The 20319-nt window shown below is 41.5% G+C and overlaps 2 protein-coding genes and 1 long non-coding RNA gene across 4 annotated transcripts in view; 1 reads left to right on the top strand and 2 right to left on the bottom strand.

Annotated features, from left to right (window-relative positions):
- Nucleotides 1–2796: 2796 nt before the first annotated feature.
- Nucleotides 2797–10974, bottom strand: LOC310845550 (lipase member M-like). 2 transcript variants are annotated; one of them, XM_083740746.1, is made up of 10 exons: nt 10900–10974; nt 9975–10083; nt 9509–9626; nt 8139–8337; nt 7400–7509; nt 6805–6941; nt 6256–6402; nt 5250–5321; nt 3572–3637; nt 2797–3278 (listed from the first exon to the last, which is right to left on the bottom strand). In XM_083740746.1, exons 1-10 carry the CDS (start codon nt 10926–10928, stop codon nt 3045–3047), a joined length of 1221 nt encoding a protein of 406 aa, XP_083596872.1. In that variant the 5' UTR covers nt 10929–10974; the 3' UTR covers nt 2797–3044. The 2 variants fall into 2 exon arrangements, with proteins under 2 accessions (XP_083596872.1, XP_083596873.1); XM_083740747.1 differs by having other exon boundaries at nt 5250–5319; nt 6338–6402.
- Nucleotides 3667–4571, top strand: LOC310845598. Its single transcript, XR_014564859.1, has 2 exons — nt 3667–4086; nt 4444–4571. It is a non-coding gene; the product is annotated as an uncharacterized lncRNA (long non-coding RNA).
- A 3881-nt stretch (nt 10975–14855) lies between the features above and the next one.
- The window catches only part of LOC310845555 (lipase member M-like), a 38484-nt gene continuing 33020 nt past the window's right edge, over nt 14856–20319 (bottom strand). The window contains exons 7-9 of the mRNA XM_083740752.1: nt 17962–18033; nt 16983–17048; nt 14856–15469 (exon numbers count right to left, since the gene is read on the bottom strand). Of these exons, the coding sequence (XP_083596878.1) occupies nt 15236–15469; nt 16983–17048; nt 17962–18033 (372 nt within the window). The 3' untranslated portion in view covers nt 14856–15235. The remainder of the gene's footprint in view (nt 15470–16982; nt 17049–17961; nt 18034–20319) is intronic.

Genomic DNA, 20319 nt, shown 5'->3' with positions numbered 1-20319 from the left:
GGACTGAGTTCCACTTACAAAGCTGAAAGTCATAGATGTACAGATCTGCAAAGAGCACAAGATTTCTGGGAGGGGGGAAAAAGTGGAGGTAACAGAAGTATAACAACAAGACGAGTTGGAGGAAGAACAGTGAGACACAAAGGAATCACACAGTTATATGAGAAACGGACTTTATAAGGATTATAAATGAATCTGATCCAGAACAATTATTAGGTTGTGTAGAGTAAGATTAAGCAAGACAAAGAAAGATGGAATAGGATGAGACTCTCCTTTCTGAGCAGTGGTATAGATGAATATTTCAGACAATTCCGGTGAGCTCCTTTAAACAATGGCAAAGAGAGATTGTTACATTTATCCGGCAAGGGAAAAGCCAAGGATTAAATATAAAATTTTAATAGATGTAAAAGAAAGAGGCGGATTCTCACTGCCAGATCTAAAATATACTATGAAACAGCGTGTATTAGTTGATTAAAGAAATGGCTATTACTAAAGAATACAAGAGTGTTTGATTTAGAAGGATAAGGGAATAGTTTTGGGTGGCGTGCTTACCTATGGTATGACAAGGGATTTTCTGAATCATTGCATAAGGAGAAGTTTATATGGTGTTTTGAGCTATGAAGATTCTTGACATGTTTTGGGAGCACGGAAGTAAGATGGCCCCTACTGAAGGCTTGGTTGCCAAGGTAGCTGGGGTTAAAGTGGGATAGTTGAGACCAAATGTCTTGGGGCACCCCAAGGAAATTGATACCAGTGGAGAGGCATGCATCTTTACATACTATGACCTATAACCTTTCTTGCTGTATGTAGAAGGATGTTTTTAAGTTTTATGACTCTTTGTGTGCTGTGTTTGAAACTGCTATATAAGCTTTGTTCTAATGTGACTTGTGGCAGTCTTTTCTAACCAGCACTTCTGCTGGTTAGTGAGGTTGTCCTGTTGCATTAGCTTTAATAAACTGGGTTCCTGCTGGATCTGTTGAGCTTGCTGTTGGCGATAACAATTATTTCCAATTGTTCCAATTGTTCAAGAGCTTTTGGGGTTTTTTAAGGTAAATGGCGTATACAGGTAATAAGAGTGCTGCAGCTGATTCTTCTTCTAAAACATCCTAAGGAACAGATACTTAATACTTTCTATGTTACAACATAGACAGTCCTATGCCTTGGTTTCTGAATCTTAATCAGAGAAGGTCTGCAACCTGTGCTAATTGTTCCTAGGCCACATTTCCTGTGATCCCTGACAGTTGGCTATGCTCGCTGGGGCTGATGTCCAACAAGTGGTGGGAACCAGATTGCTCATCCCCGGACTTCTCCTGGGCTGTGCCTGAAACCAGAACCCAAACGTGAACCACTTTCCAGCTGTTACTGCGACTTGGAAGAGAACACTTCTGGTTGGATTTGTGAGATTAGTATGAGCACAAAGTTGGAAAAAAGCACCCTACTTCTGGCGCTTCCATGGGTGCAAAGCTCAGGAGTTGCTGGAAGAAATGGTGTACATTCTCCTACCTCTGGCATCATGATCTCTTTGTCAGGACAATGATCCGCATCAGGGTTCTTGATCTGGGGTCCATTGACCCCTAGGCTTCCATGTGTGAACTTCAGGGGGCCCATATACCAAGCACCAAAAATTATTTCAACCAATGAAACCAACGTTGCTCAGAATGATGCTCCTTCCTTCTACCTCATAGTCCTCAGACTCCTCCTGCCATCTACGGTGGCTTCTAAGGAAATCCCTTTGTGTCTGTTTAGCTTTCTGCTTTGAGACCCAAAGGCCACGCCTGGGGGAAGGAGGGGGCTCTAGTGTACTCTCCAGAGACACCATGCCACTTGCCTGCTGTACGGTTTCTAATACATCTGACCCCTGTCTCTGTTCAGGGCTGGAGCACCTGCTATCTCACTCCGCCTTCATCACCCATTATTTCCAAGCTCCTTTCTTCTTCTGGGGTGTGTTCAGTTTCAGATCACCATTGTCTTGGTTTCATACTCCTTTCCTCTTCTCCCTCTCTGTAAGCCACTTACACTGGCAGTTCCCACCACTCCTCCTCATCTGCCAAGTCCCTGACAGTGGCCCATCTCGTTCATCATCCTGTTCTGACAGTGGCCAAACAGATGCCTGTGGGATGCATGTAAAAATCTTATCTTACAGTGGTGCCTCTCAAGACGAAATTAATTCGTTCCGCAAGTTTTTTCGTCTTGCAAGTTTTTCGTCTTGCGAAGCACGGTTTCCCATAGGAATGCATTGAAAATCAATCAATGCGTTCCTAAGGAAACCGCCTTCAGTCCAGGTCCGGGGACAGTTTGTCCCCCGACCTCTTCTGAAGGCTGGGGGGGGGGACAAGGGCTTTTCTTCCCACCCCCAGCATTTTAAAAAACCCCGGGACAGCAGAGGACTTCTCCGCTGTCCCGGGGTTTTTTAAAATGCTGGCGGGCGGCAGCGCTGCCGCCCACCAGCATTTTAAGATCGCCCCGGACAGCGGACTTCTCTGCTGTCCCGGGGCAATTTTAAAGCCCCCGGGAAGGCAGGCAGGGGGGAGCCCTGTCCAGGACCTCTTCTGAAGGCCGGTGGGGGGCAAAAGTCTTTGCTCCCCCCCGCCGCCTGCCTTCAAAAGCCGTCCGGGAAAGCGGAGAAAGCGCTGCGTTTCTCCGCTCTCCCAGGAAGGCAGGCAGGGGGGAGCAAAGACTTTTGCCCCCCACCGGCCTTCAGAAGAGGTCCAGGACCTCTTCTGAAGGCCGGTGGGGGGCGAAAGTCTTTGCTCCCCCCCCCCGCCTGCCTTCAAAAGCCGTCCGGGATAGAAACAAAACTCAGTTAACAAATTGATCATATATACATGTTATACAGATGTATTGCAGCACCTACAGTCACATGGAATTAGGGCTGGCATATTTCCAACACTGAAAATCCAGACAGAAAAGTTGTTGAGCTTTTTTTTCGCAAATTCACATAGATAGCTAAGGTATTTTTAAGGAAAATCACCAAAAATGACACCTCCAACATGGGTTGTCATAAGTCCTAATGGAATATATGCAGTATATATGACTTTTGTAACATTTTATTTGTACTTGTGCATCAGCTTAAATATATCAGGGAATAGTTTCTTTGGAGCATCCAAACCCCATGCAAAATCGCCATGCTGCCATTCAGGAATATACTTATGGAAAACCAAATTAGAGATTCGAGGAAGCAACAGCTGAATGTCCTTTCTGTTTTCTATAATATCATGTCCACCATACCACACTGCAGTTGGCACAACCATGTCTTCGATTTGATAGATTGGAGGAGTGGTCTGTGGATGAAAATATCAGAATGATTAAAATGGGTTTCATCCACCAATCTGATGGTTCATATGCAGTGTCATCAAAATTTTGGGGAAATGGTTCCTTGAGCATTCGTTTCAACTTTTCTTTCCTAACGTATTAACAAATCTGTCATAAATTTGTGCAGGGTTTGTTCCTAAACCTTTTCTTCATCTTTTTTTGTGACCCATTAAGTTCAATGAGAGTTAATTCTAAATAAATATGCAGCTTTAACACATTGAAATCTATGACAAATCCCAATCACAACAACCCTTATAATTACCGTGTTGTATATAGCTTTGTTCTTACTGCCATAGTCGAAATATTTAAGTTCTTTTGATTTAAAAACCTATAAAAGAAGGGAGAAAGTACTGAATTTTCAAATTTTTAATGCTGATATATTTATAAAGTACACATAGATTAAAAATTGGCAATATGAATTGTCAGAACCCTGTCCCCAATGCCTAAATAAATAATAATAATAATAATAATAATAATAATAATAATAATAATAATGTGGTATGGTAAAGGTAGAAAAGGTAAAGGACCCCTGGATGGTTAAGTCCAGTCAAAGGTGACTATGGGGTTGCGGCATTCATCTCGCTTTCAAGCCGAGGGAGCCGGCGTTTGTCCACAGACAGTTTTCCTGGTCATGTGGCCAGGATGACTAAACTGCTACTGGTGCACTGAGGACCGTGACAAGTGCCAGAGCGCACGAAAACGCCGTTTACCTTCCTGCCACTGAGGTACCTATTTATCTACTTGCATTGGCAAATATGGTATAATATGATTACAGTGGTGCCTCGCAAGATGAAAAGAATCCGTTCCGCGATTCTCTTCATCTAGTGGTTTTTTCGTCTTGCGAAGTAAGCCCATTGACAGCTTAGTGGATTAGCGCTACAGCGGTCTAGCGGCTTCTAGCGATCAGCTGTTAAGCGGCTTATCAGCGCATCAGCTGTTAAGCGGCTTAGCGGCTTATGAAAAGGGGGGGAAGCAAAAAAAAAACCCGCAGGGACTCGCAAGATTTTTTCGTCTTGCGAAGCAACCCCATAGGGAAATTCGTTTTGCGAAGCACCTCCAAAACGGAAAACCCTTTCGTCTAGCGGGTTTTCCGTCTTGCGAGGCGTTCGTCTTGCGGGGCACCACTGTATATAGTCAACAAAGATCTTTCTATAAATTTCAAGCAATCAAAATATAAGTTAACTATTTTGTTGTGAATTTCTTTGTACACATAAAGAGCACAACCAATCACGGCAGTCTATGATGGATTACTAGATTGTTTTCACAAATTTATGTGTGGTTTCGTAAGAATATATTATTGTTTTATCTGGAAACATTTTCATATTTATCTGGTTTTTTAAAAAATACAATCTGTTTTTACCAATATTTTGCATACATCACAAATGAATAAGAAAATGATATTGGAACATGTATAAAATCATTTCAAAAATCAATCCTTAATGTTCACTATCCTAGTAATAGCCAAACTGTGTAAGGTAATGAGAAATTGCAGTGTGCAAATTCAAATTAATGATCACTTCAAATATAATGAATAAAAAATCACTTTAGGTTTGAAGTTTAAGAACTACTCTTTAGACAACAAAATAGAAAAGTTTCTCTTTATTTCTTCTTGTGCATGACCCTATTTAAGGATATTTACTTTTGCTTTCATTTGCATGTTATTATTGCCAATTTCTACATCTGTAGACACTTATATATCATATATCACATGTAACCAGGCAACTACCCCAGCAATAACTCAGGGCAAAAAAGCTCCTGTGAGTGGTAGCTTGTCATATACCATTTATTGCTATATTGTTTTTCATTTACTGTAACTTTCCTGTCACCTTCTGTATATTAAAAAAAGAAAACCCTTATATATTCACACACAACAAGCATTCATTTGTACATCAAATGAGCTCTGAATTTTGAAATAAGGAAAAATATGCATTAAACCCCACCTGGACCAAGTGGATCATGTTTTTTACAGAAGTAAAATCTGGAAGAATTCCAGTATACACATCTGCTCGACTCTGGATTGGAGGAAAATAATAAGAATATAAATATCTTTTAGAATCATCTCTAATTATACTGAGGAAGGAGAGAGATGAATTGCAATATAAAAACATCACCAGCATCAGAGCAATACAACATACATATACCTTGAGAAAGGGAAAGGGACATTACATAGGAAAACATCCATCTCAGGAAAGATGTGATTGTGAGTTTCCTCCTCCTCTTCTTCCTACTCTTCACTGTTCTGTTCTGTTCTGTTCTACTTCTGTTTGTATGAGGGTAGAAATGGAATTCAGCAGGGTCAACACAATATAGGGGGTGTCCTAAGGGAATAATTAACCACAGCCACCTGCAAGCTCAGTGTTAGGTATCAGCCTGGTAGGAATCTGCACCATGGTTGCCCAGTGAGGCCTTGTTTGTTGGGCTTTCACCCCAGCAAAGGCAAACATGGGCTGACTCCCACCAAACAGGTTTGGGGTGGTCCAAACCCAGCAGACCCATTCCATCAATATAGGGCTTGTGCAATGATGAACGGATACTGAGACCCAAGGCCATTCCAACTCTTACCCTGTCTGCTGCTTTCAATAAAAAAATTGGCTTGATTTTATACCATCACCCTTGTACAGTCTTGTTATTTTACTGCACTCAAAACAAGAAAAACCAGAGAGAACAACAAAAACCATATAGTTTATCCATTAGGTAATGTACTAGGGTCTCTTCCACAAAGATTCTTCTCAATTCCTCTCAATTCTAGCTGCAACATGTACAGACCTGGTCACTCAATTGCACATTTAAGGCTCCAATCCTATATATGCATAACCTTGAAGCATGTACTATTGAACTCCATCATATTAGTTACTCAATAGTCATGCTTTGGATTGCATGGTTAATTTATCTTTATCTATTAGAATAAAATATATTGCTGTTTTGTCAATATATTTAGCAACATACCACGTTTAAGTTATTTAGATTGCATCCAGCGATTAGGAAAATACATTGGATACAAAATTGATCTATTACAGGATAACTGCACAGCTTGGCACTCAGTTTTTTCAGTTTATTATTAAGAACAACAAATTCTTTCTTCCCCCATATGAGCTGTAAAATAAACACACAGAGAGATCTTGGTGAGTCTCTTTAGGATTAATTTCCTAAGGAAGTACCAGTTATTCATGCAAGACCCAAGGCAGTGATTCAACTTAAAGATTTTATTGAGGCTTCGGCAACAGACTGGGTAAAACATGGAAATGGGTCTGATTTATATACACTTCTGCTCCCCCCTCCCCCAGTGCATGGTTGGCTGTTTTGTGCCAGGCAGTGAATCACAATGCAGACCTCAAACATTTGGCCTGCATGGTGATGCAGACTCAAGCTCAGAGCAGGAGACACCAAGGAACATACCTAACATCTTGCATGACCGCCCCCCCAAGCTTGAGGAATGAAGTGCCCATATCACTGAGCTGATTATACACACAAGAAAAACCTATGAGAAATACCTACTCTGATAAATCCATCAGGAAGAATGAAAAATAGCACAACAGGTCCACTGGTGTCCACAAATGTGTAGGAAGGAGACAAAGCCATGAAGAGCTTGACTTTTTGAGCAACCTGTGGCCTGAGTGAAAAGGCAATTAAACCTGCCAAAGAGAAAGAATTCCAGAATTCAGCAGCTTTTCCAGATATACCAGAGCCAATATGCAAACTGAATCTTTGGGTCTCTCATACTGGGGAATGGTCTTATCCTAGTGGAAGAGCACATTCATGTATGCTCAATCCAGGTGTCTCAAGGTAGGGCTGAGACTTGGAAAGCTGTTGCCAGTAAGTGTTGACAATGCTGAGCTGGAGGGACCAAACGTCTGACTTGGTACTACAGCTCTCTATCTTCCTATATACTTGTCTGCCACTAGTTTGGAGAGGCCTCAAAACCAGAGACCTCAAAACCAACACCAAAAACAGCACTTCGGTTGCTGTTTGTTCTTTCAGTCTGAATTATTAGATCGGAACTATATCTGTGATGTGAATTTTGGATTGTAAGAAGGTTTTAAAATTAAGGGCTCAGGCAGTAAATGGATTCCATTTGTGTCATATTACTTACCAAGTGTCCCACCCTGAGACACGCTGAGAAAATACAACCCTTCTTGCTTGGTTTTCTGCAGGATGAAATTTATTGTTGCTGGAATATCATATATCACAATTTCATGGAAGCTGTAAGACATTACACGAACAAAATGCAGGGGAAGTTTTCTCCCTTTAGCTTCATGTTGCATTAGTAGCGCACACTATTAGAGGTGTGTATGGACTCTGCCACAAATAATGAGGTGAATTGGGGTGATTTGGGCTGTGATCTCCCATTCCTAAAAGGGTTTGTGCCTTTAAAGAGAATGTTAAGTGAATTAAAGGTGTGGTTGTCCACCCACCACTGCCCCATTGACATCTTTGTATTGCTCCAGGTGAACCCAGACCCAGGCAATCTAGAGCTTCATCTACACATTCCCAGCAAATCCCAGATTGGCCCGATTCAGTTCAGGATCTAGGATTCATCCAGAGTGAATGCACAGTCCTAGCTATTATCCTTAGCTACATCTCAGAGCTCCACAAATTCAGCCTGCATGAATATAGAGAAAGTCATGCATTTTGTCATGTTGATGTAGGCTCTAAAAATAACAAGAAAGGGAACCATAGTCCACCATTTCCCATTTTTTGGAAGTCTTTCCAGGACTGAAGCACTTCTGACTCAACAGAAGGAAAAAAGATATGTTGGTATCAGTTATACTGCAGAGACAGTAATTATTACAATTATCTCAACTATCCAAGCTACAAGTTGTGCTTTATACCTGAAATTCCAAAATTCTTCTTGGTCAATTGACAGAGTCTTGTGTCTTCTAGACCAGCTGGTCCCTCTAGTATTTAGTATCCAAACATCATAGCCAGCATCTGCTAGAGCAAATCCCAGGCTATTGTTGGGAAGATTTGCAATCCAGATCCTACCTTCACTCAAAACACCATGTACCAGTAAAACAACTGGCCTAGGACCTGGGGAAGACAATATAAAGGGCATTAGAAAATATTGTAGACAATCTACCTTTTAGATAATTTCTGTTCACTTCATTAACATTGTGCGTTGTGATGATCTTCTCTAGTCCAGAAAAGATACAATTATGTATATGACAGAGATAATTGCTTCTAACTAGGTGATGTGCCATGGCTGTCCCACCTTTCGGCACTATTTAACAATAGTTTGGCTGGCCCTATTGATATGCAGAATGAGGCAGTTGCTTCAGGTAGCAGAGGATTTAGAGTGGGAAGTCGGAAGACAGAGCTTCATAATTACCATGTTACATGCCCTGCTGTTTCCAACCCTTATATCCTAAGATAAATGAATGATGTTGTCCCTTGGCTTATCTGAATGTCTTCTGTACATGGAATGGATTGGAGAGGGCTGTTGGCCTTTTCATAAAGCAGTGAAATGTCTTGAGCAGGGCCTGACTCAATGGCGTAAATAAATCATTTAGTCCATGCCACCTCATTGTGAATGGCTCAGAAATAAGGGAAAGACAAAGGTGTTTAGCTGATCTCAGATAGGAGAAATTGGGCAGAATTTCTGAATTAAATCACCATTTATGCACCCACAAAAGCTTAATCCAAGCACTTCATTCTTACTCAACATCACACAGAGACATAGACAAAAGAGCTTCAAATGTTTTTCTGGAAAATGAACTAATTCTAGTTAAAGTTCAACATTACCAGAAAGAAATGTTTGTCCAATTGCAAAATGAAGTAGTTTAGTTAATATTTGGTTCAGAGTTCAATTCAAATTATCCTTGACAATTTCACTTAGCTTTCAGATGTTATAAGCTGCTGTGCTGCCATATAAAATATAGGTAAGAAGACTTAAGATCACATCAAAACACACACAGTAGGATATGTCTTATTGTCTTCAATCATTCCGAACCTTAAAGTCCAAAGAGTCTAAAGCATAAAAGAGAATGGACTTGAATATGAATTAGAATTTTTTGAAAAATATTACCCCCAAATGAAGTTAATTCACATTCAGTTCATCCAGCAATTATGGCAACTACTGTCAGGTGTAGTTAAAAGATTTTTGAACTAATTTAGTGAACTTCATTTAACTGAGCTAGTTAATTCTGAGATTTTAAGCAAATATTTGTTTTCTCCGAGCTATGTGCATTCCTATAAAAAATACCTGTCTTCCCAGAACTGTGCATTCCATAAGGAATTCTGTTTGCTTGCAAGTAGTAGCCATCCTCTGTCAGGATTTCATGCTCTTCACTGGGGTATCCCCAATATTGGATTATTTCATTCTGCAAGAACAAAGAAATTCTCAGCAAATTGAGACCTTTATTCTAAATCTAGATGTGCTACATGGATCCTGCCTTCCTCCCCTTCTGGCTGTAATGAACAGAAGCAACCAGGAGGAGCTATCGGCAAACAATGTTTTCAGCATTAAACAGAAACTGTCATTTGACCTTGGGGTCTGCTAAATTCATCCATTATAATCCACCAAACCTCTTTGGGGTAACTCAGGCAGGCCTGGAAATCCTTCTGTGAAAAGCAAATGCTTTGGAATATCACTTAAAAGAAATATGTACAAATTATTTTTTTCTATCAATAGCCTGTTGTTTTCAAATGCATCTGAACAAGCAACTCACAATAGTCATGAATTCTTGGGGATTCAAGTGTCGTTTCCTTAGGAATTCTTCTGACTCTGTTGTCTGTTGGTTTAAGCACACCACTACCCAAAACAGCCACATCGCTGACCTGTGTAAAACAATATCTGTTGCTTCAAACTCCTTAGCAAAGATGGGAAGCCTTTCTTAAAATAGTTCTTTTAAAAGATCTGTGATTTTCTTCCAGCCAGGAACACAATGGAGGTGGTTTTGGCACCTCTCAGGTAACAGTAAGAACTTGCTGTCACAACTTCGTGGTGAGTTCTGGCCCCTATTTTCCTTGCGAAAAAAGCACTATGACAAAGGCTCACAGAACTTAAACTCACAGTTGTACACGGAAGTGCACGTTACTCTGCGTCCAGGGCTGCTGTATACCAGCTCTGTTTGCTACACCAGCTGAAACACAACCTGGCTGTGCACTGTCTCTCCAGAGTGGTAAATGCTCTGCTTATCTCCCGCTTGAACTACTGGTATGGCTCCACGTGGGGTACTTTTGAAGATGACTCAGAAATGATAACTAATCCAGAATCCAGCAGCCAGATTGGTAATTAGGAAAAGCCACCACGACCATATAAAACCAGTCCTACAGAATCTACCCTGACTCCCAGTACATTTCTGAGTACAATTCAATGTGTTCGGGCTGATCTTTAAAGCCCTAAACAGATTCAGCCATTGCTGGGAGGAGTGTAGTTACAAGGAACCAGTATAAGGCTTGTATATAAGTAAACATTTATTCAGTTTGTGATTCCCCCATGGTTGCATCAGTTCTTTGCCCACAGATTTTGTGCAAGTAGCCTTAATTTCTGGATGTGTAACTCTGTTAAATGCAAGCTATTAAAATGTAAGACCAAAGTATGTCACCAAAAAAGAAATGAAAAAGATAAATGGAAGAAAAGATTTTTCTTACCTGCTCCTGTTCATCAATAGCAACCACATCTCTAATACACACTGAAGAAGACCTAGTTTGTAATAAACTGCAGAGAATATGATCACTTTCATCAGCTACTATATAATTATACAACACGTGTCTTTCTGCAAAAGCAAACTCCTTTTACACTAAACATATCAATAAGCATGACCCATTCCCCCAACCCCCAGGGTACTGAGAGAGCAAAGTGCTGCTCTTTATATACTATACTCAGTTGCTGACACAGCTTAATTAACACAATTTAACAGTACCTGCTATTCTGCTTCACAGCTGTAAAACTAGGTCATGCTATTTGCTCTGTCCCTTAAAGACATACACATCTTGTGGAACAATAACGAACCTTCAAATTTAAAGAGACCATTCAACAGTATTATGTACATTTCAATGCTTTGTAGAGACTTGCCATGATGGGTATGTGATAATCCTTCTGTCTTAACCATTTTGTTTGCTATGCATCTCAGAGTAGACCCACTAAGGGGTACAAATAACTTTCATTTCATTTCAATGGGTTTTGTTTGAGTACAACTTACAGATGTACATGGATACAAAATAATGATGGCGACGCACACAGGACAAAAATAAATAAATGTAGATATACAAATTATATATCACTAATTTAAAAATAAATCTTCAGGTGGTTACATTTAAAAAAAAATGCAAGGAAGTGCAATGTACATTTCAATGTTTTGTACAGACTTGCCATGATGGGTGTGTGATAATCCTTTTATCATAACCCTTTTGCTTGCTCTGCATCTGTTTCATAATGAGTTTGCTTTTGTTATTACAGTGGTACCTCGGGTTACATATGCTTCAGGTTACACACTCCGCTAACCCAGAAATAGTGCTTCAGGTTAAGAACTTTGCTTCAGGATAAAAACAGAAATCGTGCTCCGACGGCGCGGTGGCAGCAGGAGGCCCCATTAGCTAAAGTGGTGCTTCAGGTTAAGAACAGACCTCCGGAACGAATTAAGTACTTAACCCGAGGTACCACTGTAAAACCTAGCTAAAGTTACTTTGCATTCCTTGTAATGTGTGGCCTCCCCAGCAAGCTCTCTGCAGTGCAACTAACCTGCAAATAGCCAACAAATACTTCCTTGCATTTTTTAAAAAAATGTAACCCACCTGGAGATCTTTATATTAAGTGGTATATAATTTTATGTCTACATTTTTTTGTGTCCTTTGTGCATCGGCATCATTATTTTGTATCCACATAAGTTGTACACACACTAAACCCATTGAAATGAACAGGGCTAAGTTATTCGTACCCCTTAGTGGGTCTACTCTGAGTATAACTTGTCAGATTTGCGTTCGACCGAACAACTCCTCTGGTTGAGCCTTCCAAATCTCCTCCTCCGATGATTAACGACCTGAGCCTTTGATAAGGCTTCAGGCACATTCCCCATTACGCAGAGTATACAGCAGCATGCGGAAGGATGAGATAGTATGAGCTACATGGCTAAAGAGATTTATTACTAACTACGCAGACAGAAAAGCAATATAATGTGAAAGGCAGAAAGCAACTGAAACAAACAAAGGAACAGGAAACCAGTAACATCACATCTGCCTCCCGTCTCCCGTGAGACTTCCAACAGTCTGGAAGGTCTCTGGAATGTAAACAGAGTCTTATGACTCAAAGCACTGCACAGTGGGAACACACAGAAATCTAACATAACTAACATGGATTCAATCTATAAATAACCTTCTTCTTCTTGCTAATCTTCTCAGTGCAAGAGTGTAGAGTGTGGTGGTTAAAGGGTTAACCTTTCTGTGTCTTACGTCTGAGGGAAGGGCTTCCACGGGAAGTCAGCCAGGATGTTGCTTCACAGCTCTTTGTTGTTTTGTGCTGTGAGACTTGCTTTCGTTTGTCAGACTCCTTTCTTCTTGGAGCAGGGATCGACTGACAAACAGAAGCAAGTCTCACAGAGCAATTGAGCAACATGCCAGCACCAAATGAGTTACTTTTCATTCCAGCTCACACCTACACTGTGTACAGTGGTACCTCGCAAGACGAATGCCTCGCAAGACGAAAAACACGCAAGACGAAAGAGTTTTCCGTTTTTTGAGTCGTTCCACAAGACGAATTTCCCTATGGGCTTGCTTCGCAAGACGAAACGTCTTGCGAGTTCTTGCGAGTTTGTTTCCTTTTTCTTAAAGCCGCCAAGCCGCTAAGCCGTTAATAGCTGCTAAGCCGCTAATAGCCGTGCTTCGCAAGATGAGAAAAACGCAAGACGAAGAGACTCGCGGAACGGATTAATTTCGTCTTGCAAGGCACCACTGTATATGTATTTGCAATTGCAGTTAATTATTATTTTATTTACTGCATTTATATGCCCATGCTTTCTTCCAGGGAACTCCAGATGGCACACATGTTCTCCCTTTCCCCATTAAATCCCCACAACAACCCTGTGAAGAAGGTTAGGCTGAGAGAGGAAGTGGTCATGGTCACCCAGTGAGCTTCATTGCCCAGTGGGCATTTGAACCTTCTTTCCTGCCCCTTGGGAAGCGAGGGGGGAGGATGGTCGGAGCAGAGAGGAGGACAGTGGCAAGCCATCAGGGCTTCCAGATGAGGAACAGCGAGAAGAGTGGCAAACTCTGTGACTGCCCCTGGGCAAAAAAAGCCCTAGCTATGCCACTGTCTGAGTCCACTGCAAAGATGGTCCATTCTCGTGTTGCCACCCTCCGGACCTCTCAGGGAGGAGGCACACGAAGGAGGGCCTCAGAAGATGACATCAGGGACCTGGTAGGTTCATATAGAAAGAGACGGTCCTTGAGGTATTGAAGTCCTGAACTGTTTAAGGTTTTATAGGTCAAAACAAGCACTTTGAATTGGGCCCAGAAACTAATTGGTAGCCAGTGCAGTCAGACCAGGATTGGTGTAATATGTTCAAACCGTCTTGCTCTGGTGAGCAACAAGGCCACTGAATTCGGCACTAGCTGAAGTTTCCGAACCATCTTCAGACCCATCTTGTCTAGGGAACCACCCACTAACAGTGCCTCAGTCTTATCTGGTTTGAGTTTCAGTTTGTTGGCTCTCATTCAGTCCATTACCGAGGCAAGACACTGGCCCAGCACTTCCACTGCCTCACCTGCAGATGTAAAGGAGAAATAGAGCTGAGTGTCATCAGCATACTGCTGACAACATACTTCAAACCTCCGGATAACCCCACCCAGCGGTTTCATGTAGATGTTACACAATGTGGGAGATAGGATTGAGCCCTGTGGGACCAAACATTGAAGGTTTCATGGGGCTGAAAAACATTCCCCAGGCAACACCCTCTGGGAATGACCATCCAATTAGGACTGGAACCACTGCAAAGCGCTTCAGAAGGATATCATGGCTGATGGTATCAAAAGCTGCTGAGAGGTCGAAAAAAATTAACAGGGACATGTTTGCCTTGTCTCTCTCTCTCAACAGAGGTCATCATACAGGGCGACCAAATGAATTTCTGTGCCAAAATTGGGCCTAACCCCTGATTGAAATGGACTGTGGTTATGTTGAAAGCCTTGGTAGAAATGTAAGAGTCAGCTGCACCCACTCCAGTCTTGAGGAAAGAACCCACAGTACTTGTTTATGCTCACAATTCCCCATTGAGCCATGGGCACATAGCCAAAATCGTTGCCTCCTAGTGTAACCTCAAAATGGGACAGGGATGCCTGTATTTAATAAGAACATAATAAAAGCCTGCTGGATTAGGCCAGTGGCTGTCAGGAGCTTGCCTTCAACAGCTCACTGGCTAGCGATCTAGTGAAATCAGAGACCCGGAGAGCTTCTTTTAGTGTTGGCCGCCTCTGCTCAAAGGTTAAGAACCTCTAATGTACAAAGATCTCCGTCAGATGAAAACAACAGGTAATATCTAAATTGTGCCTAAAAGATGAGGCGTTTGCAGAAAGAATTATGCTTTTGCAATGCATAATCAAGGAATTCTACTATCAGTTGTGTCACTGCAAACAGGTAGATTTAATTTGATGGTGAGAAACAAGTAATTAACAAATTGATCATATATACACATTGTACAGACCTATTGCAGCATCTACAGTCACATGGAACTGGGGTTGGCATATTTGTAACAGTTAAAATCCAGATAAAAAAGTTGTTGTGATTTTTTTTGGCAAATTCGCAAAAGAATTTTTAAGGAAAATCACCAAAAATGACAAGTCCGACATGGGTTGTCATACATCTGGATTTTCCTGGACATTTTAGCAATTTCTGCCTGGACACTACTTCTGAATGCAGTATTCTGGATAGGTCCAGCAAATTCCAGACATATGGCAACCCCAATGGAATATATGTAGTATATATGACTTTTGTAACATTTTATTTGTACTTCAGCATCAGATGAAATATATCAGGGTATAGTTTCTTTGAAGCATCCAGACCCCATAAAAAATCAGCATGCTGCCATTCAGGAATATACTTGTGGAAAACCACATTAGAGATTCGAGGAAGCAACAGCTGAATGTCCTTTCTGTTTGACATAATATCATGACCGGCATACCACACAGCAGCTGGCACAACCATGTCTTCAATTTGATAGAATGGAGGAGTGGTCTGTGGATGAAAATATCAGAATGATTAAAATGAGTTTCACCTACCAATCTTAGATTTTTACATTTTCTTGACCTCCTGATGGTTCAAATACAGTAGAATCAAAATTATGGGGAAATGGTTCCTTGAGCATTAGTTTGACTTATGTGTGAAGTTGACTGGCTTGAGTATAGGCTATACCAAAACTGTGGAATGTATCATTGAGGATCTGTATCAGGATTGATGTGCATGTCTGCTAAAGTGGGCAATGGTTTAGCCTGGTACTTTTAGGCCCTGGATTTAATCATCTTGCATGCAAGGTGTGAGCAGGGTTTTGAAAGCTACACATATGACTTCGGCTTAAAAGCTCACAGAATATTTCTTTCCCAGTGCAATTGCATGGCCTCAGAAATGGCACCCACACCCACATATATATATAGACGGTCAAGTCCAGTCAAAGCAAGTATGGGGTTGTGGTACTCATCTCACTTTCAGGTCAAGGGAGCTGGCATTTGCCACAGCTTTCTGGGTCATGTGGCCAGCATGACTAAACAGCTTCTGGCGCAACAGAACATCACAACAGGAACCAGAGTGCACAGAAACACCCATTTACCTTCTCACCACAGTGGTACCTATTTATCTACTTGCACTGGAGTGCTTTCGAACTGTTAGGTTGACAAGAGCTGGGACAGAGCAACAGGAGCCCACCCCATCACACGGATTCGAACAGCCAACCTTCTGATTGGCAAGGCCAAGAGGCTCAGTGGTTTAGACCACAGTGCCACCCACGTCCTACACATGTATATACACATATGGGCACACACACACACATACATTCTGAGCATGAGCAGCTTTCCATTTAAAAAAGCACTTGAAAAATAGAACCATCAAGACTAAAAGAAAGATTTGAGTTTGCTTCTGCTGCTCTGGGGCTAAACATATTTAGTTCCCATGCTGGCCGAGGTGCTGGAGTCAGGCTGGTTTGTCACTGCCAGTGCTATCTGGTGCTCTTTAGGTGATCATTTGGGCTATGGAATCCGGGACCTCAGCCATGTGTCCAGGCATGGCTGCACAAGGACTAGTGGGAAGCATCAAGGGTTTGCCAGGAGAGGGATGGGATCTAGGTTTACAATGTTGGTATCCATCTGTCTTGAGAGACAATGCAGTGCTTTTCCAGGGGTGAAGTCCAACCACTGCATTAGCAGTGCCAAAGTGACCTCCCTGGGGTGCAGGCCTGAGCGGTGGGTATGGGGGTCCTGGGCTGCCCAGACAATAAGACCACCACCTCGGCTGCACTGATGTGGTCCAAAGGAAGCAGAGCAATGCGTTTGACACCAGCTTGGCTGCAGAAGTTGCTGGAAGGAGGCATACAAGGCCCCACCCAACCGTCACTGGATTTGTGCAGAGTTTACTCCTAAACGTTTTCTTTTCTTTTTGGGGAGACCCACTAAGTTCAATGAGAGTTATTCCCAAATAAATATGCAGCTTTAGCACATTGAAATCCATGACAAATCCCAATCACAACCCTTATAATTACCGTATTATATATAGCTTTGTTCTTACTGCCATAGTCAAAATATTTCAGTTCTTTTGATTTAAAAACCTATAAAAGAAGGGGGAAAGTACTGAATTTTCAATTTTTTAATGCTGACATATTTATAAAGTTCACCTAGATTAAAAATTGGCAATATGAATTGTCAGAACCCTGTCCCAAGCCAATAATAATAATAATAATAATAATAATAATAATAATAATAATAATGTGATGTTAAATGGTAAAAAAGGTAAAGAACCCCTGAACGGTTAACTCCAGTCAAAGGTAACTATGGGGTTGCAGCGCTCATCTCGCTTTCAGGCCGGGTTATGTGGCCAGCATTACTAAACTGCTACTGGAGCACTGAGGACCGTGACGAGTGCCAGAGCACACGAAAACACCATTTACCTTCCTGCTGCTGAGGTACCTATTTATCTACTTGCACTGGTAAATATGGTATAATATGATTATAGTCAACAAAGATCTTGCTATAAATTTCAAGCAATCAAAATATAAGTTAACTATTTTGTTGTGAATTTCTTTGTACAAACAATGAGCATGAGCACAACCAATCAAGGCAGTCTATGATGGAATACTAGACTGTTTTCATACATTTATGTGTGGTTTCGTAAGAATATATTATTGTTTTATCTTGAAACATTTTCATATTTATCTGTTTTTAAAAATACTATCTGTTTTTCCAATATTTTGCACACTTTGCAAATTAATAAGTATATATATCATATATCACAAGTAACTGGACACCTACACCAGCAATAACTCAGAGCAACAACGCCCCTGTGAGTGGCAGCTTGTTAGTGACTATTTACTGCTATATTGTTTTTGATTTTATGTAACTTTCCTGTCACCTTCTGAAAATTAAAAAAAGAAAACCTTAAATATTCACACGCATTAAGCATTCATTTGTGCATCAAATGAACTCTGAATTTTGAAATAAGGAAAAATATGCATTGAACCCCACCTGGGCCAAATGGATCATGTTTTTTACAGGAGCAAAATCGGGAACAATTCCAATATATACATCAGCTCGACTCTGGATTGGAGGGAAACAATAAGAATATAAATATCTTTTAAAAGCATCTCTGAATATTCTGAGGAAGGAAATGGATGAATTGCAATATAAAAACATCACCAGCATCAGAGCAATACAACATGCATATACCTTGAGAAAGGTAAAGGGATATTACATAGGAAAACATTCATCTCAGGAAAGATGTGGTTGTGGGTTTCGTGCCAATTTGCATTTTTTATTTTTATACAATTTTAAGCATCTGTGACAAATAAACATGGGGCACCTTTGCCCAGTATCTGGTTGACAGTGCCTAAAAGGATTCCTCCCCCCCCCCCACATTATTTTTATTTGCATTTTAATGCAAAGGCAGAAAAGAAAAGCCCACATCTCCTGCCCTCCACATCCCACTTGTACAACTTTCATATCAAACATACAACTAAATATCTGGTGACTTCCCTTCCACCTTTTTCCTGATTTCCTAATTTTCTATTAAATCTCGTATTCCCCATTTTTAATCTTAGGATATCTACCTCTGTTAAATTCTATTAACTTCTATTCTGCTGGATATACTCAAGACCGGCTTGATTATTTACTTTTTATACTGGTTCTTAAAATATTCAATAAACACTTTCCAATCCTCCTTATATTCTATATCATCTTTTTCTCTTATCCTGTTCATCACTGCTGCCAATTCAGCGTATTCAAGCATTTTAAATTGCCACTCTTCCTTGGTGAGTACCATACTCATTCTCCACTTTTGTGCCAATAAGATTCATATAATTCAAACAGACTTTCCTCTAGATAGATAGATGATAGATAGTTGATTGATTTATTTTCATTTATTCCCACAATTATCCAACTATCCCTTTCCACTTTAACCTCCACCACTATTATTCTACCTTCTTCATCTTTGTACCACTGTTTAGGCCCTAACTTTGGATCAACATGTAATACCACTCCCACTCCCTTTTTTGTCTTATCTGAAGTAATAAATTCTTGTCCTAGTTCTTCATTAATCAGCTGTCTTTCTGTTCTCTCTTTATTTGCGTCTCCTGTAGGCATATGATGTCCAATTTCTGTTGTAATAATATGGGTTTACTTTATTCCTTTTTGTTATTTTATTTAACCCAGGGATTAGCATACCTTTTTGGGAGGGGGTAGGTACACCGCCCCCCAGACCTTGTGGTGGGCTGGCCCATGCGTGCGCACGGACATGCGGCAGAGGGGGCTTCTCTCTCTTCCCCAGCCCCTCCCGTCCCCCTGCCTACCTACCTATATTGCTGCCATCCATGCTGCGCTCTCCCAACTGTGGCTCCTGTGCCTGCCCTTGCAAGGGCTGCTTTCGGGCCACTCATCCCACCGCCACCACTGCCACCAGCCTGCCGCTTGGAAGGGCAGACACGGAGCTGTGGTTGGAAGAGGCACTGCGCTGCACTCTGCCAACCATGGCTCCTGCACCTGCCCTTGCGAGTGGCAGAGGCTGCTGGCAACAGTGGAGGAACGAGCGGCCCAAAAGGGCTGGCTGGCTCTGGAGATCCACTGCCCAAAATGGTGCTCAGCCAGCTCAGCCCAGCCCCCTTCCTCCTCTACACATGGTGGGGAGAAGGGTGGGGAGAAGCCAGGATGAGGGAGGGAGGAGGTGCCGCAGTGTGAGAGAGGGGGAAAATGGCGCTGGGAAAAATGGTGGCGCTGGAAAAAATATTAACAAAAAAAATAACAATCAGAATCGCCGATCCACAGAACATTCATGGGCCAGATCCTGAGGGTAATTGGGCCAGATCTGGCCCGCGAGTCATAGTTTGCCGACCCCTGATTTAACCCATTCACATTCCATGAAGCCATTTTTAGCTCCATCTTTGGTAAAATGTTTCGTTCGTTTGTTTGTTTGTTCTTCCTTTTCTTCTCCTTCTCTGTTCTCCTCTTCACTGTTCTGTTCTACTTCTTCTGGTTCCCCAAAGTCTTTTTTTATATTTGCTCATAAAGGATTTGGCCTTCATCGGTTCAGTGCAACGTTGTTTTTTCCCTTTGTATGTGAATGAAATCCCTTCTGGAAATTCCCACCAAAATTCAATACTTTTCAATTTTCTTTCTCTCTCAATCTGCTTGACCCCAGTCTGGTTGGGGTTTTCTAGACCTTTCCCACAGTGAAATTATGCCTTCATTTGTTAGGGAAAGATGGTTGTTTGTATGAGGGCACTGGGCAAGGTCAACATAGTATAGGGTGTGCCCCATAAGTGGCCTGAGGGAAGAATTAGCAACAGCCACCTGCAAGCTCAGTGTTAGGTATCAGCCTGGTAGGAATCTGCA

This window comes from Podarcis gaigeae (genome assembly GCF_964106915.1).
Source record: "Podarcis gaigeae genome assembly, chromosome: 5".
In the NCBI taxonomy this organism is placed as follows: domain Eukaryota; kingdom Metazoa; phylum Chordata; class Lepidosauria; order Squamata; family Lacertidae; genus Podarcis; species Podarcis gaigeae.
Note: the sequence above shows the minus strand (reverse complement) of the source record. Positions and strands in the feature narration are given on the sequence as shown.

Excerpts from the sequence above, each read along its gene's own strand:
- LOC310845550 (XM_083740746.1), bottom strand. The coding sequence starts at position 10,928 with ATGTGGTTGCTATTGATGAACAGGAGCAG. Across the intron at positions 5,322-6,255 it reads ATCTAAATAACTTAAACGTG|AGTCGAGCAGATGTGTATAC; the intron begins GTATGTTGCTAA and ends CCTCCAATCCAG. Across the intron at positions 3,279-3,571 it reads ACAAAGCTATATACAACACG|ACCACTCCTCCAATCTATCA; the intron begins GTAATTATAAGG and ends TTTCATCCACAG.